We start from the raw sequence: 22,680 nt of genomic DNA on the forward strand, positions 1-22,680 counted from the left end.
ATTATTGCAGGTTATTAAATCGTATCTGCAAATTAAGTAGTTTTTGCATAACAAAATAACATCAGTTGTTGTTCAGTTTCGAAGGTAAGCGAACTATACACATTCTCTAAGTCCAGGGTTACCAAAACATTTCTTTTCAAATTCACGTCATCTCCTCTGGTTTATTTTTACGTCAGTCTGTCTTTTTAGTTAGTTATTAATTAAACCCACTGTAAGCGGTTAATATTTTGTTTCCGTCTCTCCGTTAAGTGAAGGCAGATTGATGGACTGACAGATGAACAAGTACGATGGATGGATGTATATTTAGATGTGACAGACGGATGTTTATATCGTGGTTTAGGAGATGACATGACCTGTGTATCAAAAACACATTCTTTATTCCATTGAAATATTCACTATTTTCTTCTAGTGCTACCATAAATTAATTTTCGTGTAGTCTTCCCTATTATGCAATATTCTCCAGCCTCCTGGAACTTCCTCTTTCTTAGGTTTAAATATTATCCTCATCAACCTGTTTTCAAGCACTCTCAATATGTGTTCTTCACTAATGTGGAGATCAAGTTTCATACCCAAATAAATCAACAGGTTAAATTGAGATTTCATCGCAGTATCAAAAAACGTCTTCTACTACGAAAAAGAAAACGATGCAAGTCACAGTGATGGCAAAAGCTGTCTCGTTCTTCTTCTGGCACTTCTCCTTGCTGCTGGTGTACATGGCGTCACAAGCTCAGGCAGAATGTCTAGTCAACATCGCTCAGGGTGCGGTCAGGGGTTCCGTGATGACGTCACTTCACGGAAGAGATTTCTGTTCTTATAGGGGCATTCCTTACGCTGAGCCGCCAGTAGGGGAACTGCGCTTCAGGGTGAGTAAATCTTCTGGTTTGGAATAATATCATACACTGAGAGCTGAAAGCACCATTCTACCTCCAGACCTCTGTCAGACGTACAAAATAGTAAACTAACTAACTAACTAGAGTTAAAATAGTGGGAAGCTGTAAAATCTCAAACGTGCATACCCAGTTTTAGGAAAAATCAAACTATCAATGTCTGCAGTGTAATCATGGCAGAGGGAGGAACACGAGTGTTCAGAGGAATGGACCTGGAAAGACGAGGTGTTTCGGATCAGTGAGCGTTGATTTGTGCTGCAGGCTCCGCTGCCTGGAGGGCCATGGACGGGAGAACTGAATGCAACAGAAGATGGCAACCCATGTTCCCAAGGCTTTCTTTCGTTTTACTTCGGCAGTGAGGACTGTCTTTATCTGAATGTATACACCTCACAGGTAAGCTAATTCAATGCTACGACCGTCCTTCACAGTCATTCGTCTGTCAAGACATGCCCTGCCTTGAATGGAACCCGTACCTTCATCCACTGGACTCCGTGAGCTAGTTCAATCCAATCCCGGCCTCAAATCGTATTGTTGTAATAGTCTTAATATTATATTCCATCCACGCTTAGGTCTGTCAATGCTCTGTTCGATTCTGAATTTTCTACAGTTTCTTCTCTCTTACGCCCAAATAATTTTCTCGGCATTTTATCTCAGACCTCACAGCTTTAGGGCTGTCACACGCCCCATAAATATGGAGCTGTGCCTTATTTCACTGGCTCGTTCCGATGCCCTGCAAAAGTATATTAGGAAGTATAACTGCCTCATTTTAACATTATCGTCCCATCTAAGTTACTGAGGCATCTGTTCCCTTGCAGTTTTAAAAGAGAACTTGACAAAGCTCTCACTTCTTGTTTTCTCACATTTTCATTCATCCATGCCATCCTCCTTAGTACTGAATTTTACCTAACATGATCTTGGTTAATGTTGCATTGCAGTCTACTGCAGAACTTCTGCCTGTCATGGTGTTCATACACGGAGGAGCATACATTTTAGGAAACAACAGGGCTCCTAATTACGGTCCTCATTACTTGCTCGACAAAGACATCATCCTGGTCGTCATAAACTATCGTCTTGGCGTTCTGGGTGAGTTTAGTAAAAGTTGATCCATCATATTAATCAGTCTGAACTTATAACTTGGAATGTGAACTAGTTTCGCATCAAAGTAAGGATAATAATGTTTTTAAAGTGCGCCCTCGGTTTGTATTAGGAAGCTGGTGGGTAGAACAGGGTTCAGCGGAGAATCAGGCCCTCGAAGACCGAACTGATCCTCTACCTAACCCGACAAACTCATCAACTTCCTATTTATCCTCACTTTAGTTTTCAAAATGGAGGCAGCACGTTTTTTTCGAAAAGTGGATATACAAACATCGGACTAAATTGCTTAAAACTCACAAAACCCCTACATAAAATCACATCGCCATAAAAACCGCAGGTTGCGCGTTCTGTATGTCGATAAATTCCATAAAAGGTTTCCTGAGTACTGGAGACGACGCAGCGCCAGGTAATTTTGGTCTAAAGGACCAAGCCGAAGCCCTGCGGTGGGTCCAGAAGAACATCGAAGCGTTCGGCGGTGATTCAAACCGAGTGACGATATTCGGAGAGAGTGCAGGGGCTATGTCGGCCCACTTCCACATTCTGTCGCCAGTCAGCAAGGGGCTGTTCCAGGCGGCCATTTCGGAGAGCGGGTCTGCACTTATGCCATTGACCTTTCGCGCCACCGGCATGCTCTCGCAGGCAGAACGATTGGCGGATGCTGTTGGGTGCCCCAAGGAGAACACAGAAGAACTCATCAGCTGTCTGAGGACAGTGGATGTCAACACTCTCATGAAAAATCAACCGGACGACGTAAGTACGTTACAGCCAATCTTACGTTTCAGGATCACACCAGACTTGCCTCAGCGTCGTCTAGACCTTGGGAGTAAGAGGATTAATCACAACATTTTTATTCACTACTCCTTCTGTACAAATCTTGAAGCCTGCATTACTAGACTTGTCAATGGGAGAATGGATTGTATGAACAATAAGGACAATACTAATAGGATGTATATTAATATCTCGAAAAAATATTTCTTTCAGTGTCACGAACAGCCAGGAAACCTTCAATTATTTCTCTGCTTGGTAAGCTAATATAATAATATTATGATTTGAGAAAACAATTTATAAGCACTTGTCAACAATGCGGAACATTTTAGTGTTGCCATAATTACATTATAAGCCTATAAAATAAGGAAATCGGGCTAGAATCTTGTAGGCTACTCATCAATCTGACAGTTTACAACATTTCTTTTATCTGACCTGCACAGTTCAAGAGTTACCACAGTCAGACCGTTTCTTTTTGTGCAGTATGATATGTTCTGGCGTCCAGTGCTTGAAGTTAAGACCGCTGAGAACCCAGAGCCCTTCCTAACGGCACCTCCTCAAGAAGTCATCAAGTCTGGCGACTTCAACCGGGTGCCATTGTTGCTGGGCTCCAACTCTCATGAAGGATCCTTATTCCTGCTACGTAAATGCAAAGCTAAATATGTCACAACATATGCACACAAAAGTTTGGTTGGATAAATTTAGGAAAAGTGACAATGGCGTATGTTGAAGAGTATTTTTGAGTTGGATTTTAAATGTGCAGGTATTCAAAAATATGTATACACACATTTAATGAATGAAACAAAACAAAAATGAAGTAAACCATTACAAACGTCAGCATTGGCACGGAGTGAATTAGCAAATCAACTGCAGGTGTTCAAAATTACCACCGTTAGCTTCGTGGTAGAGTTGACAAGGGTGAGCAACTGATTGACTGCTGCTGTGTATACATCTTTTTGGGATTTCCTTTAGATTGTGAAGACTTAATAGAGTTCTTTATCCACTTAAAAAGGATTCGGGGAAAGTAGTTAGATTTTATGCACAGTGATATCTGCAATGTGAGGCCAATAAATTATCTCAAAGAAATGGTATACATTTAAAAAATATGTGTTCACCTAACAGTGTACACCTTTCTAGCATACAATGTGTCGTAAATCTGGATAGTTTCGTTTCTCCTCAGCTTTCGTCAGCACCCAAGCTGGTATCGATTACTTGAATGACCACTTGGACGACGTTGGCAGAGTCGCGTTCTTCTTGCATGAAAGCGTGCCACAAGACAATATTTCTGACACGTGGAAGAAGGTGGTTGACTTCTACCTGGACGGCGACCGCATCATAACCCCAGCCACTGTGCACAACATTATTGACGTAAGTCCCATGAAATAATCGGAGAATTCTGAGTTCAAATTCGAATCAGAAGTATGGGGGAAAAAATATTGATGATGACTGCCTTCTGGAATGTTGTGCTGTGCAGTCTAGTAGAAGTCTTCTCATGTTTCTGAGGTGCTTGTTGTCTCCACTTCATAAGGAAAGATGGGCTTGTGGTATCAGATGTATATTTAAAATATTATCCCTCCCTTTTACTATGACTTCCACGTCATCACCTGTTGTGTCATATATTTAAAAATAATGTTCGTTTCTGTGGTGATAACAGGCAGCAACGGACCGGTTCATGCAACATAATGTACAGAAGTCTGTAGAACTGCACCTCAAGTCAGGCCATGACAAAATCTACCTCTACAACCTGCGCTACCGTGGGAAGTACAGTGCATTGTCAAATGCACGATATGGAGAGACACAGTATGACCTTGGTAGGTAATGCAATAGACACGGCTGGCTGTATTGAGGTTACCTAGCTCAGTGCAAGTTAATGCGATGTTTAAAACAGAGCCACTCATCAAGTCATATAAACCCCCAGGATCATCCATGGGATGGCCATTAATTCATTTTAAAGCACTACACAATACAAAAAATAAGTAAAGTTTATTTCAAAGGGTTCTTTAGTTTAGCCCAAATGTGTAAAAGCTTCAACAATACCAGCAACCTTTGGGATGCTCAAGGAAATTGTGACTACTAATTATCAAATTAGTTTATTCCTCCTGAAATGCAATTAATTTGAGGACACACACCACAAATTTGTTTGTTAACCATCATAAACAATGGCTGTGGCAATCAATTTCATTGCTGATAGCTTTATCACCATTATCACACATTCCTTGCATGATGTGCACAAAATGAAATTTTACAGATAAACAGAAAAGACAGCACAATCACATTATGTAAAATGAGACATTGAATCCATAAAAATGTCTGAGATAAACAGGAGATTCTCTTTCAGTTTCTGATGGTTACATCTTAAAAACAGCCTCTAAAAACAGCAGATAAACATGTACTCTACACCCATGAAGTTGTTATTAGAGTGATAAAATCAAAAAGGATGAGATTGACAGGGAATGTAGTATGCATGGCACATGAAAAAGTATACAACACTTTAGTCAGAAACAATTAATTCTTTCCACGGAATTAGTTTATGTAAAGTATAAATTAAGTTAACTGACAGGGGTAATAAATAAACTGGCCTGATAAATTTCAATATAAATCTCCAATAACAAATTTAATTTAAATCAGCACGGGGACTGGCAGGCAGAGATAAAGACATGATTACCACAGTATGTACTTATAAATTAATTGTAAAACTTTTCTTTCCTTGATAATATGTAAGTACTATTCATGTGATTACAGACTGATTTAACAGAAGAAACAATGATTTATTTCAGGAGTTGTCCATATAGATGAGATGGAATTTATTCTGAGTTCATCTTTGATGGCAGACAGATGGCAGCCAAGTCACCCTGACCTTGAAACAGTTGAAGCTGTAGTCACCTTGTGGACAAATTTTGCAACACACTGGTAAGACACTCTAGGGGATGTCCTCAGGATGAGATTGTGGTTAATTAAATGCAGAAAGAGACTGATGTGGCCCTAACCTTCAAAACGTTCTACTGCTCTAGTATGGCTGATAAACTTCAGCCCAATTTCCCTAAGTATCTTGAAATCTTATCACAGTAGAACTTAGAAACTAAACAAATTCCAAGAACCACCAAAGTTCTTTTTGAGAAGCTTAGCTAGTTATGAAATTAATTCGCTGCCTTTTATGTACCTCAATCTCATCAGACTTTTCAAAAGAAATTATGTATAAATTTCTTATCTCCCTCATGCACACTAAATGCTCCACCCATCTCATCCTCATTGATTTGATCATCCTATTAGTATTCGGCAGAAACTTAACTTGAACTGATTTAATTACAATTCTTTCTGCACTACACCCCACTCATTACTTTCAAACCAGAATGATGTATGGTGTCTTCCTCCCACCATTCTACCACACACATACTTGATGTTCTACCCCTCTCATTCTTTTTTACACATGACACATGAAATGTATTATATGTTTTAATTGATCATTAGTTTTCCAGACAGGAGACTGGAAAATAACAAAATTTCAAACTAAATGGTAGCAAGCATTTTCTGAATTAAATCTGCTTTCTTCATAAATATAATTTTGGTCTGTTGCTATTCTTTCCAGGTACTTGAATTTACCCACACTTTCAAAGGATTTATTAGCAAACTTTATATTATGATGTCTTATACACTGATGAACCAGATGACCTGTTCTTCAAGTGCCTGAGCACTGTGGGTCCAAACTTTTCATTGGCTCGATCTATAGACATTTCGGTAGGACTCCTTGGACAAGGGATCGGCCTGTCGCAAGGCCTCTACCTGTACACAAGACAGCACAACACAGAAAAACGCGGATAAACATCCATGGCTTGAGTGGGATTTGAACCCACGGTCCCAGCGACTAAGCGGCACAAGGCCCATGCCTCAGAGAGCGCGCGGCCACTGCGGACCCCTGATGAACCAGACACGCTGTATTCCGTATTTCTTTTTATAGACTGATCTCCCAGCAATTTTCTAATATGTTTGCAGTATTTTTTACATTACTGATGTCTTTGTCTATTAAATTAACATCACCACAGAACAGTACAGTAATCCATCCAATTACAATCTGTCCCAAATTTATTGGACTTCACTTTGTTTTATGGCTGTTATAATCATCATTATTGTATTAATTATTTCGCTTGTTTCTCGTTCATTAGGAACCCAACACCTGATGCAAAATCCGCACCTCAAGGTGTTGTGTGGCCAACAGCCGGTGCCAACAAGAATACCTTGGTGTATTATGTGTTGGATCATGCCCCAGCTGAACCCATTTATGGCATCAAGCCACTACATATAAGTGTGGTTCCTGACAAATTTAAAGATCGCATAGACTTCTGGGATTCTCTGCCTCTCAGGGAAAATCAAGAAGAGTGAAACAGTTGGTTGGTTTTCAAGAGCTCTCCTATAGATATGTAAATGGTGTATGATAGATTTACTTCTGTTTCCAGGTATACTTACATCCTGGAAACATACAATTTTGTCAATTCTTTGTACAACAAATAAGTTGTGATACAATTTACAAATTATGTAAAAGTACATGTTTTTTCTCTCTTTTTGGAAACATGAATTCAAACCTAAAATGTACAAAAATCGAATAAACCATAATTTCTGTTCTGGAAGTATGATCCAATCTTAAAAACTTTTAGCATTGAAAAAAAGTTGTTTTGTGATGTTTAAGTTCTGAATGTGTATAATTAACAACTATGTCAATGAAGTCTGACAATAATATTTAAAACTAAAATGCACAATACACTTCCGGCAAACATGAGCAAGCAGGTGGCAAAAACAACAATAAACAATTTGCTTTTACAATGTTCTAAGTTTGAATCGTTTAAACTGGTTCACTGGTCTTAAAGCCTGTTGAGGAATCCACAGACAAGGGAAACCAGTGGTGGCAGCCTAGCATAGCTTTGCACTGAAATTGAATTTCTCTACAAGAGCAGCAATGTGAAAGCAATAGAGGACTGCACGTCCAAACTGGGACAGGGAGAAGAATTTTCTTTCACGAAGAAAGAGAAGGGAAAAAAAGAGACTATTCCAGAAGTCTCCTGGAATGAAATGTGGCACAGACGACTTCTTCATAGAAGCAAACTATGAATCACATCGATCTTTCTCATAACCAACACTTAAAACACCTTCCGTCGTAGGCATTTCCATCATGCCATATGTACTCGTTATATCGCTCTATTGTTATTACTGGAGGAAATTTCTCTCCACTGACTAAATCACAGCTCAAACTTTCGTCATAATATATAACATAAAATTCCCTGACAATGGCAAAAGCCGTGTCCTTGGTCCCACAATGTTTAAAACAACAATTAAGGATACCAATAAAAATACGGCGGCAGTCACAGTAACGGCCCGTTTGTATCAGAACCAAAAGTGCATAGATTACAGCAAATTAATGGTGACAACTCGGCTACCAAAGCCTTCTTTGTGCAAATGGGACGATAAAATTAAGTTCCGTTGAGCTTTTCAACTTCTAACGTACTTCATTAATTATTTTGTTCCATTTATCAATACGAGACGGGTTGATTTCGTAATAATGGGATTAATAACAGAGTAATGTTGCGTGTTTCCAAGAAAGTCAGTTATATATGGAACTAATTCCCGTGAGAGAGTACGTGAAGCATGAACTACAAAATAGAGTTATGAAATATTTAAGAATTAATTTCAGTTATAACATCCACTGCCCAATATGTGACGTGCATTTTCCGTCTTATGATAAAATGAAATAACTGCGTCACATTCACTAGGCCTTAAAAGTGTAATTCAGATGTATCCGGCAACAACTGCGTTTCTGCTAGTCATTGTCATAATTCGAGTTTCAGCCATACCACATAAAAATGGCTTCGGTATTATTAACGAATTGGAGAATAATTCTAATATAAATAACAATTATAACCATTATGACGACACATCAATGAAGGATTCTAGACACACTGCCAATAGCACCTTCGATAAAAGTGACCACGCTAATCCAAGAAAACATCGAAATAATAGTATTCAAATATGGAAAGACTACAAGTCCGGCCACGGCATTTCAAGAAGTGCGTTGCTTAGGAACGAACAGGAAATGTCTAAGTTGTTGCCAAGTCAACAAAACAAATTTTACCATTTTCATCATGGAAAACGTGACAAATCCGAAGAGCTATCACACAAAAGGATACAAGAAACCTCAGCGCCGCTGCCAACTCAAGATACTATTGCTCAACAGTCGGTGTTAGTAAGGCTGCTGACAGACAAGATAACGCTGACATCGGGGCACAGACTGGCAAAGAACTGCATGAACGCCTCGGATAGCGTCCAAGTACCCTCCGTTGTCAAACTACTCAATTACATAGCAGAGCAGTACCTGTTCAACTGCATATCTGTGATCCTTTATGATGACTTCTACGAGAATCAGTTCCACCTCCTGCGAGCTCTCCTCAGCACATACCCACTGGCTTTTTTCCACGGCAAGGTCGGCAAGCAAGGTCTGACCGACCCGCCAGACTCGAGGTGTAGGAACTTCTTACTCCTCGTCAGGGACCTCAAGACGACACAGGCAGTGGTGGGAGGGCGAAGCACCAGCAGGGTCATCGTGGTGACGCAGGCTTCCAGGTGGCGCGTACGAGAGTTCTTGAGCTCCAGGCTGTCACACAACTTAGTGAACCTCCTGGTCATCGGTAAACAGAGCCAGGCGAGTCACAGATCTGGTTTCGTAAAGAGTGGGTCTATGAAACTAACACAGAAAATAAAATGCAGCTCTTATATTTAGTCTCAATTTGCTTAGCTGCTGTACACTAGGCCTTAAATCTGAAAATTTGGCATTTTTAATGTAAATCGATATAAATACTTTGTCACTTTTTAACTCCAAACTTTTCATTTTTAGAGCATAAGGAACTCCGTGAACACAGAACCATTTATATTGTTCATCATTACTCTGCAGTTTTTTCCTATCTTAGGGCACTTTTTATTTTTATTTTGCCTTTGTGGATATTTAATTGGAAAAATTCAACAGGCCACAAATTACTGAAGACCTTGAACTAATCAATACTAACCCAAATTAAAAATCACGTTCTTCCGACATGAAACATACATACAATACTGATGTACTTGCGCAAGACATCATGGGTTTTTTATTAGCCAGATATATTTAGCTCATTGCTTGTTCCAGTCCAACTCTATCAAGCAACAAAACATAGACATCAACCTGTACACACATGACCTGTTTGTGAATGGCCTGGGTTCGAGCTCCGTATGGATCCTGACTGCTTGGAGGTGTGGTGCCCTTACCCGCCCAACAGTTAACCTTTTCCCTGACAAGTTGCGTGCAGGCTTCATGGGGCACCAGTTTGTGGTTGCTGCAGGTCACCAGCCACCATTTGTGGTGAAAAGGTATAACTAGTTGACTCATTCATACACTGACTAATTACTTACTAATAAGTTTAAAGAACATTCAACTCTAAGGGTTATTTGCAAAATATCAACACATTAACTTATACTCAAACTGTAACACATCAATTTTGATTCTTGGGTGAACAAAATATAATATTGGAACATCAGGCAAGTTATATATATGGAGGCTGTATCCAAACCGGCTTTGCATTGCAGGGAGCAGTTCTTTGATGGACAGCGTCTTGTCACCTCATGGGATGGGACAGAAATCAGGCTTCTATGGCTCATGGCTAAGGTGCTAAATTTTTCCTTCACTGTTGAAGAACCTAAGGATGCACTCTTCTTGTAAGTTACGATGATCAGAGACAGACATATGTATATGATTACGTACATGATTATCAACGCATGTAATTACAAAGTTTTTTTAAATTATTTAAATTAAGAGTATCTGTGAAGAGAACACTGAGAAGAATATTTATTTCACCCTTATAAAGACAAAACAATAGGAACTGACAGAACTTCATGCCAAAGAACTTCCCAGTTCATATGCTTCAGGGTAATTAAATCAAGAAGGAAGAATTGGCCACAAGACAGTACTGGGGAACCATGTAATGCAACAAAACTTCAAAGGAATCATGAGATGGATACAAAAGATTAGTTGGAAAACCAAAAAAGAGAACAATGTGGGAGACCTACACAATGATGGGAGAACAGTATTCAAATAGGTGTTAGAGAATGAACTGTGGAGTTCTGAACTGGACTGGTGCGCTCTGCACAGGATTCAGCAGCGGGCTTCTGTGAGTAAACAGTACGAGATGGGCAGGAAATGTAACACTCGAGGAAAAATATAAAACACATTCAAATTTTATGTTAAGACAACTCAAGGGAAGAGATCATTTCGAAGACCTAGATGTAGATGAGAGAATAATATTAAACTACATCACAGATAAATAGGTTTAAGGATGTGAAGTGGATTAAAATGCCACAAGACAGGTTTCAATGGCAAACATTTATCACAGTGAACCTTAAAATAAATCTGGGAATTTTCTAGTGAGGTGTGTAACATAGGTGCTGGGTTACTTCATCAGGAGTCTGTCAGTTGCGTTTTAGAATTCAAGGTAAGTTCACAATGCTTAGAATCAGATATCAATTCAGCTCTAATGAGAAACACTGCTAATGCTGCAGGCCTGAAGCTTCTAGCGCTGTCGTGAAAGAGCTCCTGGCAGGTCGGGCCGACATTGGAGTGGCTGGTATTTATACAACTCCATCACGAGTAGCAGTACTCATCACATCATCACCACACACACAGGACTGTGTGACTTTTATGACACTCGCCTCTACTGCATTGCCAAGGTAAAGCATGGAACCTGTCAGTTTGCCTCTCCCAAACACTCCATACTTAATATACTACATCATGCTCCTTTATGCAGGTATCGTGCAATAATGGGACCATTCCACTGGACGGTGTGGCTAGCTCTCACCCTGACTTACATTCTCGCCATCTTCCCCATTGCATTCTCCTACAACCATTCACTGAAACACCTGCTGAAGGACCCCTGGCAGGTGGAGAACATGTTTTGGTATGTATTTGGAACATTCACCAACTGCTTCACATTCAAGGGAGAGTGGAGTTGGAGCAAGTCTGACAAAGCAGCCACAAGGATGCTTATAGGTGAGAGAACGATGTAGTCCTGAGAAAGATATTCAGTAAAATTGTTTATTCTAATTGTAGTAAGGGTCCCTACTATGCCACATGTCCAAGAAGACTTATAGTCCCATATTTCTCATTTTTGTTAGTTTTGATTTGGTTTCACTATCTCAAAAATCACTCACACCTCACAAGTTATATCATCCACCATATTGTTATTAAGGGAACTTGTATATAAGAATTAAAATTTTGCATGTGGTTTTTAGCTGACTTTCCTTTCTTTAAATGAACAGAAAGGGCCTTCTTCCTTCTCCATTCCAAACTTCAAATCCATTAACTAATTCCATTAAGCTTGGTATGAGCATTATGCCACTGGAGGGCACCCCAGTGTCATACTTCTCAATTTTCTAGTTATTCAACCTTTAGGTTATATGGTGTTCTTAGAATAAAGTTTGTAAAATGAACATGCAGTGGGAATGTTGTGCCTGTCCATCTGTACCATCTTCAAAATTACTTAACAGATTTTTATGAAATTCAGGATTAAGTGTCTACACTATAGGTTTATGAAGAAATCTACTAACAATTTTATTTAAATCTAGTCTATTATAACTCAACTCACTTCATGTTCAAATCAACCCCTATAAATTATTTTAAAATGCTTATTATACAAAGAACATGGCATGTGCCATAAAATACAGAGCTCATTAAAGTCTACAAATTTTTAAATATTTCTTGCCATGGAGTACAATCAACACAATACAGGGGTAAATCTTTCACAGCAGTGAGAAATAAATAGAGGCCAGTGAGGTATGCAAAACCAGAAAGAATGAATAAAAAAATTGTCATCTACTGAAGCAAACCTTCACTCTTTGAAAGGGACAAGAAAATAAGAGATTTCAAGTTGAACAACTGCATGCATTTCCCACATTGAATATCCTCAGAATGTGCATATGTTAGGATACTGATTACTGTCTACTTGTGTGTTTGAGCACCAGGTTCATACTGGGTCTTCAGCATTATAATATCAGCATGCTACACTGGCTGCATCATTGCCTTCATCACTTTGGCAGTCTACCCATCCTACGTGGAAAACTGTTATGACGTGCTAGATCGTGACTTCAGAGTTGGAACTCTCGGTAAGTCTTACACCTAAACAAGTACCACGTATCTGCGTGCAGCATTTAAGGGCTTAAAAATATCAGAACTTTCAAGAATTACAACCTATTTCCATAATTTCCTTCTCTTTCAAATGTACAATTACACTGAGGAGTCTCTACATTTTAGGCAATAGCTCTCAACCACTTTAAACAACGATAACATGTTTTCTATATAAAGGTCATGGAGGATGGCAAGAATGGTTCAATGACTCTGCTGACCCAGCCACCACCAAGCTCTTTGAGAAGATGGAATACCTGCCTGACCTTGAGTCCGCACTACATAATATCACCAAGGCTTACTATCGAGACTATGCTTTCCTGGGATCCTGGTCCCTCCTCGACTACATCATCCGAATAAATTACACAAAAAGGTCGGTAAACTTCATCAGTGAAGTGACTGGTACTCTTCAGCAGGTCCTGGATTCTATCTTGGCCAAGAGACTGGATATCCTGACTGAGGCTTACATGGCCTTCCTCACTAACTTAAAATTAGGAGGAGAATAAATTCTTAAGATACCTTTTATTATACAACAGAAACTCTTACCACCAACCATTCCTGAAACACTAAAAAATTGATATACAAAAGCATCTGCATGATAGTGAGATAAAACAAATGACAAGTATCTGAAAATAAAGTGCTTACAAAAAATATTTGGATCTACAAAGGATATCAAGCAATCTACTTAACTCTAAGGTCTGTCATTTATCCAGATCAGAAATCTAGGATGCTACAATGTGCTGAACACGTAACTCAGATAAGGTAGACAAGAAATGCATACACAAACCTGACAGGAAAATCACTTAATTGGTATTTACTTGATATACTGAGAGGATTAACTTCAAAATAGATCTCACAGAAAACAGCTGCTGAACCTTGAACTGAATCATCAAGGTGTAAATTGGTCAGTTACTTAGTATTTGTATCATTATGGGTTTCGATGTTATATAACTTTTGTGGGGTAAGTATCTACAAGACTGACTTTATCTCTGCCACAGGTCTGAAGGCAAGCGCTCATACCTGCACTTGGGGACAGATTGTTTTGTACCCTTCAATGTAGTGTTCATGTTCCCGGCCACGTCACCTCACAGCAATGTGATGAGTCAGATGCTGCTGCGCATCATACAGAGTGGCCTCTTCAAGAAACTGAAGCGAGACATGGAGTGGGACTTACAGCGTACATCATCAGGAAAACTGTTTGCGGTCAGTGCTTGCATAAAGTGAACCCCTTATCATCTGCATGTTTAATCTTCCAAACTGCTGATGGATCTGGATTAAATACAGTTAACTTATCAGGAGTATTCTATTTAAGTCTGCACTTATCAAAAGTAACTCCTACTTAACCTTTTAAGGCCCTCTGGTAATTATATTCAACAATCAATAACTCTGCACTTTTTCATTGTGTATTTATGAAGTTTGTATGACTTTCAGAATAAATAGCAAGTATTTCCATGAACAGCATTAACCAGTTTATTTAGATACACTTCAGTGTCAAAGAGTTAAGTGAAGCTAAATATGAAGTTATCAAGTTATAAAGAAGGCTCTATCACACAGAAAATGAAGGTATAACACAAATTCTGCATCTCGTTATGACTGGAAATTTTTTAATGTATTTCTTAACATGATGTGTATTTAATGATATACCAGAAACAAAGAAAAAGGACTGCATTGTCTATACTGTTGATTAGGATCATTCTGGAACTACAAACCCTGAACAAGTCCTACTATTAAATGTGCTGCTTTTTAAAAATAATAAAAGCACAATCTACCAACTGACTTCCAATGTGTGTTAACACCATAACTTTTTGTTCTTTCTGAAGGCTTCTAGTGGACCATCACTGCAAGCTACAAAAGCAGAGGAACGGCAGTTAACTCTAGAAGATGTAACAGGAATGTTTCTTCTGCTTGGTGCTGGATTTGGAATTGCAGCCTTTATTCTTTTCATTGAGGCTATAGCCTGGATAATGAAGAAAATCAAGAGAAAATTCTTTCCTGAAAAAGAATGTTATAAAAATTCTGCTCTTTTAAATGAACATGGTGACATGACACATAAAGATAAAAACAATGAGCAACAAGAAAGCCTGATACATGATGATACAGACCAGCCAGGATTAAAAAAGAGACGTGTGTACAGCGCAGATTCAAGATTCAAGACATATGAGGACTCTGATGACAGGTCTAATGACAGACTGTCGTATGTTATCCCAATGCAGTCAGCGACCAGTTTGCCAGCAACATATTCTATAAAACTAAAGAACAGAAGAACTCAAACTCCTAGACCAAGCTACACTTTCACTGTAGAGAGAGATGCAGAAATGTTCAGAGATGAAATATGAGAAGCCTTAAATTATACTAAATGTGGGAAATATGAAGAAGCTAGTTGAATGGAACCACAATTCCAGACAGAGAATGCAGATGGAGCTGAAGCTCAGGAGCAAAGCTATCCTATGTCTGAAGGGGAAGCATATGGGATTGACAGACATGTTTGTATATGTTGATGTTATGCAGTGTACTCTACTTCAAAGTTTTTCTTCAACAATCACTAGGTGCTTTACCAGGATGGACAGGAAGGTCAGTTCAATTGTGCTATGGATCTTCACAACCTTTAATCTGCATCTGTCAAGAAAACAACAAAAGCACCAACAACAAAACATTACAGAGAATTATCTTACATATAAACACTTATATTCATATGAGAAAATACACCTCCTTAATGAGTCACTCACATGACTGCCAACAACATGTCTATTCAAACACTCCATCAGGGATCGAACCCTGGTCATCCAGTCCGTAGCCAGTCATTATACTGACTGAGCTACACCTGCTCATACAAGTATTTAAAAATTGTGTTTACTTTTAAGAAAAATAATATTTTTACTAAACCTTTTTTTGACTCTTTTAGTGAAGAAAATGACTGCAATATGTTTACCAATTCTCACAGCTGTCTGTATATTCTGCACAAGTTACTCCCTACTTTTCCATACAATGAAACTGCCATGTCCACAGTAAAGAAAAGGTTAAAAAATTAAAACATGCTAAAGTATGCACTACTACAATTTATTCTGTTGTTGGCAATCCTGTTCACAATTTAATATTGGACACTTGCATATTCTCATAGAAAAGAATAACAGTGAGGCATTTTATGATCACTTCACACATTTATAAAGTATGCTTCTTTCTGTACATTTGGCTCAACAGTAGGTTATAATTACTCCAGAAATGCTACAATAGGATTACTGTATGGTTTACAAAGTACATAACTGAAGTACTGAATCAAAGAGTACATCCTAGAGTGTCAGACAGACATGTAAATAGTTCAGCTTCTTCAAGTATAGATGTGTTCTGATTTATGTAGTATTTACACCCCTGGAAAAGAGATAAATTTAATAATTGTTCTAATTCTTTTTCCATGAACTAACTTTCAAAAATACGGATTAAATTCTTGAGCAGATATTATCTTAACTTTCATAAATTAAGCTCTGAACTCAGATAGTTCAGCACCAAAACCACTACTCCACTTGGCACCAATATCAGAATGTACTTGTTTTCAAATTTAGTTGTCAAATCAAGACATGAAAATAAAACAATGGTAAATATGAGATGCATTTATCTTCAAAACTGTTATTATGTTATGACAAGCCAGTTTTCTGAAGTTTTTGAGACAATGCTGTCTCCATATCACTTTATCCTTAACCCTTTAAATCACAATGGTAACTGTATGTACAACCATCTTTAACATTAAATAACTCTGCATTTTGCACAGAGTGCATTTATGGGTTTTGTACCATTCTTAGAACAAACAGTGATATATCCCTAAATAGCATTAACCAATTATTCTGTAACTGAATGTGCTTCCTGATTAACTTCAAGCTTTAAAGATTTATGATTCAGATTTCTATGTCTCCAAAACTGACCTACCATAACATATTATCCACAACAAAACATTAGGAAATCTTTATTACTTAAAATTCTATATGCCATTAAATTAGCAGTTCCTTAAACCTCTTTAACTAATTTTCAATTTTGTTTCCTTCCATATCTCTCTAGTGTTTTGTATGTAACAGACCACACTATTTCCATACGTTGCAATTCAAGATCACGGTTTCACTTGTTCCCTCTGGATGTTACTGAAAGTTTGCCTGCCACCATAAGAATTTCCAGATATTCTTAATACTTCATTAAATGGTGGGGGTTAAATAATTGGGTGGGCTCAAAGGCTAGAACTAGAACAGATAATATAAACAGTTTCATTTAGTAACCTAATACTAAGCACACAAATTGTAAACTAAGTGATAAAGAAATTCTACATATTATTTTTCAGATAATTCTGACATTTCTATCAGTATATGAAAGGAGAATACAGAATGTCTCAGTTTTTTGGTTTTAACATTGGTAACCTTAATATAATTAAATTCTTTTTTACTGATGCCATATTATAAAACTTTTTTTCAGAAAAGTTAATATAATGATCCAAGCAATGCTGATGGTCATTATACAAGTGTTCCTGCATGTATTAATATATACAAAGACACTCTGAGGGAAATAAATTTCAGTTCAAAGTTAAACATTTCTTCTAAATTCAGATTGGCACTGCTTTGAACAAACACACATATGAAACATGAAATGTTTATATACAATATTTCATATTCTCTCTTTACAATATAACAAATAAATTATGTAGGCCTCTATAACTTCTTGAATGATATATATTACACATAATGCTTCTCTTAATACCTCCAGTTTCATCGTGTGATGGGGGAAGGCAGACAACCTGTATACAACAGGATAAACACTCCAGAATGCCAATTTCTTTCACTGGTAGAAACTAACTGAAGAAAATGTATACTGGACATTACACTGCAGCTTTTACAACTCTTTTCTTTAACATCAAGACTGCTTATCAAGAAGAATATAAAATATGCAATTGAGAACTTCACAGTGATAATAAGGCAAAAGAGATAACTATGAAGGAAAGTAATAAGACTGTTGCTATTATTTTGAACTGGAACTCTCTGGAGCTGTTGGTTTCCTTCCTGGGATTTAGCAAACACCACTACTTTCCTTTTGGGTCTGGTCTTCTATCCTTTCTCTAAATTTCAACCCTAAGCAACACATTCAAATGAGTTTGCATCAGAGGACCAAAATCTTAAATCTCTAACAGAAGTCACAATGGGAACAAAGGAGTCATGCAAACTTTCAAGTGCTTCAGTCAGGAATAGCAATTTTTACATGGGATTATTTTTGAGAATTCAGGCTGACAAAACATTAAGTGTCTCATTAACATAATTTCTTCCTTTATAGACAGCTGTGATTCTCTCTTGCATGTAATTTCACCAGAAAAAGTTTTTCTTTCCACACCACTACAGGTGTTTTCAAACTGTCCAGTGCCCCTTACCCTCTGAACCCATCTTGCAGACTTCCTCCATCTCACACATTATCTACAATAAACACATCACCTGAATAAACTTCAAAGGAGCAATAACAAAATGGCCTCACATAACCATTTCATTCTGTAATATAATAGACAAAAGATAATTCTGTACCAATATCAAGAGTCTGAGGAAAAGACACAACACAGAATTCATGAAAAGGTGAAAACAAATAAGACACATCTAATGATCTAGTCATAAATATATATACATAAAAAAACATTGACTATATATGACAAGTATTAAGGGTTACTAGAAGTTTCAGATAACACAATTAAAATGGAATACAGCAAGATAATTTAATGCAGTCACTTCACCAACATGTGCTGCCCTATATAAGGAAGTTCTGGCACAAGGTACATAATGATGTTTGTACATTAGCTCTGCACATGCAAACTCATCTGAAACAGAAGTGGCTGAATTCCTCGCATGTATCGCTTTACCTGCTACTGTATATCCAACACATTCACTGCCAACAAAAGAAGCTGTCAAATATGCTCTCCAGAACTAAATACAGTTTGAAACATCATAGCTAAACGACTTCATCTAAATAATTTGCCAGATATGTTACTTAACTGCCAAATGAATGAAAAGTAAACATCAGCAACAAGTAGGACTCATAAATGCAGATAGTACAAACTGTAAGGAAGTGATCTATATGTAGCTTTCAACATGCATTTGATAGCAGAATTTGTTTTTATCATCTGATCAAATACTGCACTGATACAAAATGTATTGATTTTTGACATAATTTAATAGACACTTGTGTGAATCTTTAACTATGATTGTTGCTTCAACAACAGGTTTAAACTGGCATTTAAACAATCAGCAGTGAATGTATTGAAGACCCATACACTTAGACAATGCACTTTCAAGACATTCATGATACAAGTATAATGGCTAGTGTGAAAAATTAATCACTCAAAGAGAGAACAAACACCTTCCAAACAGCAGTATCAACACTATGCTACAGACAACCACGTTTATATAACTCTCTTGCTGAGCTATGTGTGTTGGATAAAATTCCAATTTTTTTGGAAGCTCCTCCTGCTTTCACATCAGGTCATATTTCATGTGCCAAACTATCATCTCTTGAAAACAGTTGATTTGCTATACACTGGCATTCCTCTAATGCAGAGATTCTGAATTCTTGATTTTTAAAACTACTGTATATTTTCGATTAATTACATTTCTGCTTCAGATATTTTGAAAGATGACAAACATTTCCATATTTACCTCACAGGAATATTATTATTATTATGTCTATGTGTGAATCTGCCCACCAGTAATATCCTAACAAACTGACTGACAAACATAAACCACTGCCGACCACCCTCCTTTGTACTTTAATTCCCCAACATGGCGATTAGGCAAACCTCTTTCCCTCCCCATCTTCCACATAACAAACTGACAACTGCTTGAAACTTACAAGTTGATTTCCAGTGTGAAAAAGTGATAACATTCTCACTAAAACTACGAAACTCAAATTTGGTGTGGCCGCAGGCATTTACAAAAACTATGAAGTTTGTGACAAAATTACAAACACAGCAATAATACAAAACTTTGAAATTATGTAGTACAATTTTCAGTATTGGAAATATATATAAGCAAAAATTATTTATAATAACATATCAGTGAGTAGTATAATTATCACCTGATAAATTCTGAACACTTCCTTTTTTAGAATAAGTATTCAAACAAAAGGAGGCATCTTAAATTCTTTCTAGACATACATCATAAAACTGATATCCCCCCTGCCCCCCTTGTATGTCTGACACAAATTCTGCTCTATTACTGGCTAGAACATCATATCACCAGCTTGTTACATATGATTATGCCTTTCATGATTTATATTTACAAAGGACAATTTTCAATATGAACTCTACCATTCAGCTTCTGTCTGGTAGAAAGATATAGAGCTCATGATTAAATGTTTAAGTACAGATCCTGCTGTTACATCTTTTTCCCTTTCACTAAGCTACTCCCACCTTTTCTTTTGATGATATGGATGAATGGTTTTTTTACAATTGCAAATGCTACTGAACTTGACATACAAAATGCAACATGTAATAACGCAAAATATTAATATGCATATAAGGTGCAAATACATTCTGTAAGTTTAGGCTCATCACTTTGATTAAACCTTGCATTTCTATACCTTATAGCAAGGGGTGGGGGTAATGGATAACAAGCCAAGATAGAAAATACACTGCTCTAGTCTCTGATGAGGATTTTACTTGTCTGTGATGGAAAACATAAGCTATGCAGCATGCACATGCTGGATTAAATTTTCCATTGTATTCAGCACTACCAACCAGAAGGCACCCACAACCTAAATCTTAAACAGATGTGAAAAAGTAATACTGAATTAAATCATGCACTGTGTACACCACTCCCAAACTGAAGGCCAATATAAGCCTAAATCTTCAACACCTGATGCATATAATACTGAAATCAATCATGTACTCTCTGTATAGCACTCCCAAACTGAGGACATCCAGTATCAACCAAAATCTTCAGTAGCTGTTACAGCAATGCTGAATTCAATGACGTGCTGTGTGTGGCACCTCCCGAACAGATGACACCCAATAACAACCAAATTTTCGGTAGCTGATGTGGTGCTAGATTCTATCTTGCACTGTACAGCACTCCCAGAAAGAACCCAAAAATCTACATTTTAGTAGCCCTTAATGTTCACAGCCATTGCACCAATACAATCACAACTCGCACCTACATGTCCTTCCCTCCAGGTCCAGGCACACGCACTCTTGTATCCACAAATCGACTACCTAGGCCCAGGTCTCCAGAGGCAATTAGACTGTCACTCTGTTAAATAGCACACAACACATATGTAAGACATTTTTCTCTCAATTTTCATACCAAACGCATTACTAAGTTCACACCTGAGGAAACTAATAGTGGGCTGTTCTGTAACTGTACAGAATAGAGTTGACTCACATGTAGAACTGTATGGCTTGAGAAGGGATGACCTACCAGTGAGTAATCCCATAACAATATTGAAGGACAACTAACGTGTGGGCCACAGCCTGTAGAAAAGGGTATGACAACTCACTAGTAAGTCATTCTGTAAATGCACAAAGGGCAAGATGACTCCCAAATGGGTTGCGAAAGACAGGGAGACTTACAGATGACAGCTAGGGGTGGAGGAAAATCAGGAAGAGGATGAAATGGTCCATGTTTAATGACAGAGTAAACCTACCACTTAAAAGCGTCACTGGCTCAACACAGCCCCAGGCAGCTAGGCCGATCATTAAAGGAACACTGAGCATGGAAGAAAGATACTCCTAACACAGTATAATCCATCTAAAGTTTTGTTTCTTCAGCTGGTCAAGAAATGTCCTTCTTTTATGGAACCTGAAGGTCTAGCAGCATGTTCACAAGAACACATCATTGCATTCTATCTTGAACTTCTAAACCCAGTCACCTTCACTACTTCTCTCTATGGCTACATCTTGTAAGTGGTATTTCCCTTCAGGTTTTCCAACCAATATTATGTATGAATATAATCCACACTTAATTTCATTACCAGTTTCATCAGGATTTGTTGTTGTCATTCAAAAGTACTTGAACTTCAATATATTTTAAAGGATTTAACTTTATATTAACACACATGCAACGGAAAATACGTGGCTTATAAAAAGATAAGTTTAATACATTCACTGGAAATTATGACAGCTGCCATTCAACTGAGCATACAATATGGGAATCAAAGATGCATGTCTTATCTTACTCATCAAAATATTTTAATATGGAGCAGTGGTTCCTAACCTATGAGAACTCAAATAAGTACAAACATGCATGACTGGTTTTACTGATAGACAAACTAGGTGTCACCTAGCACAGAAAAACTGGAGGGATGGCAAAAAAGAGAATGAATAAAGAAAGACAAGGTCCATCACCACAAGATGCGCTAAACTTTGTATGAAAATGTAAGCTAACACATATTGTCCCCAACACATTTATTGCTATCTGCATTCTCCTGACCCTCCTTGTTTCAGTGGTCAGGGGTCAGCAAAGCTTTTCCAAGATCATCACTGGCCCCTTGGCCACAAAAACAGGAATGTACACCACTGAGTTGGTTCAGTGTCACGGGGGTATGGGAAACCTGTCCTAATAAACAAAAGAATGTCCACTGCATACAGTCATGCAACATCTGCACCTACACATTAAGAAACCACATCATAGTAACAACTGTAACACATACCCAAGTAGAATGCTCCAAGCAACAAATAAACAGTCCTACATGAAATTGTGGGCTTCGACACTTAGCTGACTGCGAATGTCTGCATCCTCCTGC

At 37.8% G+C, this 22,680-nt stretch overlaps 3 protein-coding genes and 1 long non-coding RNA gene across 13 annotated transcripts in view; 2 read left to right on the forward strand and 2 right to left on the reverse strand.

Annotated features, from left to right (window-relative positions):
- On the forward strand, window positions 1-7,369 carry LOC110832801 (juvenile hormone esterase). Its single transcript, XM_022070135.2, has 11 exons — window positions 1-84; window positions 586-863; window positions 1,149-1,280; window positions 1,823-1,970; window positions 2,356-2,732; window positions 2,964-3,005; window positions 3,231-3,390; window positions 3,928-4,115; window positions 4,402-4,558; window positions 5,525-5,657; window positions 6,908-7,369. The coding sequence occupies exons 2-11, from the start codon at window positions 645-647 to the stop codon at window positions 7,122-7,124; spliced, it is 1,773 nt and encodes a 590-aa protein (XP_021925827.1). The 5' UTR covers window positions 1-84; window positions 586-644; the 3' UTR covers window positions 7,125-7,369.
- LOC147872350 (uncharacterized) lies at window positions 3,031-9,174 on the reverse strand. The gene is made up of 2 exons (XR_015537374.1): window positions 9,106-9,174; window positions 3,031-4,386 (listed from the first exon to the last, which is right to left on the reverse strand). It is a non-coding gene; the product is annotated as an uncharacterized LOC147872350 (long non-coding RNA).
- LOC110832800 (ionotropic receptor 21a) lies at window positions 8,376-15,736 on the forward strand. Of its 2 annotated transcripts, none has more exons than XM_087356998.1 (9): window positions 8,376-9,432; window positions 9,910-10,130; window positions 10,347-10,475; window positions 11,316-11,483; window positions 11,561-11,802; window positions 12,774-12,914; window positions 13,114-13,306; window positions 13,932-14,136; window positions 14,365-14,425. In XM_087356998.1, the coding sequence occupies exons 1-9, from the start codon at window positions 8,527-8,529 to the stop codon at window positions 14,371-14,373; spliced, it is 2,214 nt and encodes a 737-aa protein (XP_087213124.1). In that variant the 5' UTR covers window positions 8,376-8,526; the 3' UTR covers window positions 14,374-14,425. The 2 variants fall into 2 exon arrangements, with proteins under 2 accessions (XP_087213124.1, XP_021925826.1); XM_022070134.2 differs by lacking the exon at window positions 14,365-14,425 and adding an exon at window positions 14,754-15,736 and having other exon boundaries at window positions 8,377-9,432.
- Nhe3 (Na[+]/H[+] hydrogen exchanger 3) overlaps window positions 15,521-22,680 on the reverse strand; it is a 23,491-nt gene continuing 16,331 nt past the window's right edge. For 4 of the 9 annotated variants that reach the window (XM_022070215.2, XM_022070214.2, XM_022070217.2 and 1 more), the window contains one exon: window positions 15,521-21,188. In XM_022070215.2, coding sequence (XP_021925907.1) covers window positions 21,093-21,188 — 96 coding nt within the window. In that variant the 3' untranslated portion in view covers window positions 15,521-21,092. Of the gene's footprint in view, window positions 21,189-22,587; window positions 22,677-22,680 lie in introns of all 9 variants that reach the window. The other 5 variants (XM_022070220.2, XM_022070216.2, XM_087357000.1 and 2 more) reach the window with 4 other exon arrangements.

Source organism: Zootermopsis nevadensis, unplaced genomic scaffold (genome assembly GCF_977971745.1).
Source record: "Zootermopsis nevadensis isolate Lab colony 2312 unplaced genomic scaffold, Znev_1.0 Znev_ptg000028l, whole genome shotgun sequence".
NCBI classification, from domain to species: domain Eukaryota; kingdom Metazoa; phylum Arthropoda; class Insecta; order Blattodea; family Termopsidae; genus Zootermopsis; species Zootermopsis nevadensis.

Coding starts and splice junctions, on each gene's coding strand:
- LOC110832801 (XM_022070135.2), top strand. CDS start 645: ATGCAAGTCACAGTGATGGCAAAAGCTGTCTCGTTCTTCTTCTGGCAC. Junction 864..1,148: donor TAGGGGAACTGCGCTTCAGG/GTGAGTAAATCT, acceptor TTTGTGCTGCAG/GCTCCGCTGCCTGGAGGGCC. Junction 3,006..3,230: donor TTCAATTATTTCTCTGCTTG/GTAAGCTAATAT, acceptor CTTTTTGTGCAG/TATGATATGTTCTGGCGTCC.
- LOC110832800 (XM_022070134.2), top strand. CDS start 8,527: ATGTATCCGGCAACAACTGCGTTTCTGCTAGTCATTGTCATAATTCGA. Junction 12,915..13,113: donor CTTCAGAGTTGGAACTCTCG/GTAAGTCTTACA, acceptor TTCTATATAAAG/GTCATGGAGGATGGCAAGAA. Junction 14,137..14,753: donor CATCAGGAAAACTGTTTGCG/GTCAGTGCTTGC, acceptor TTCTTTCTGAAG/GCTTCTAGTGGACCATCACT.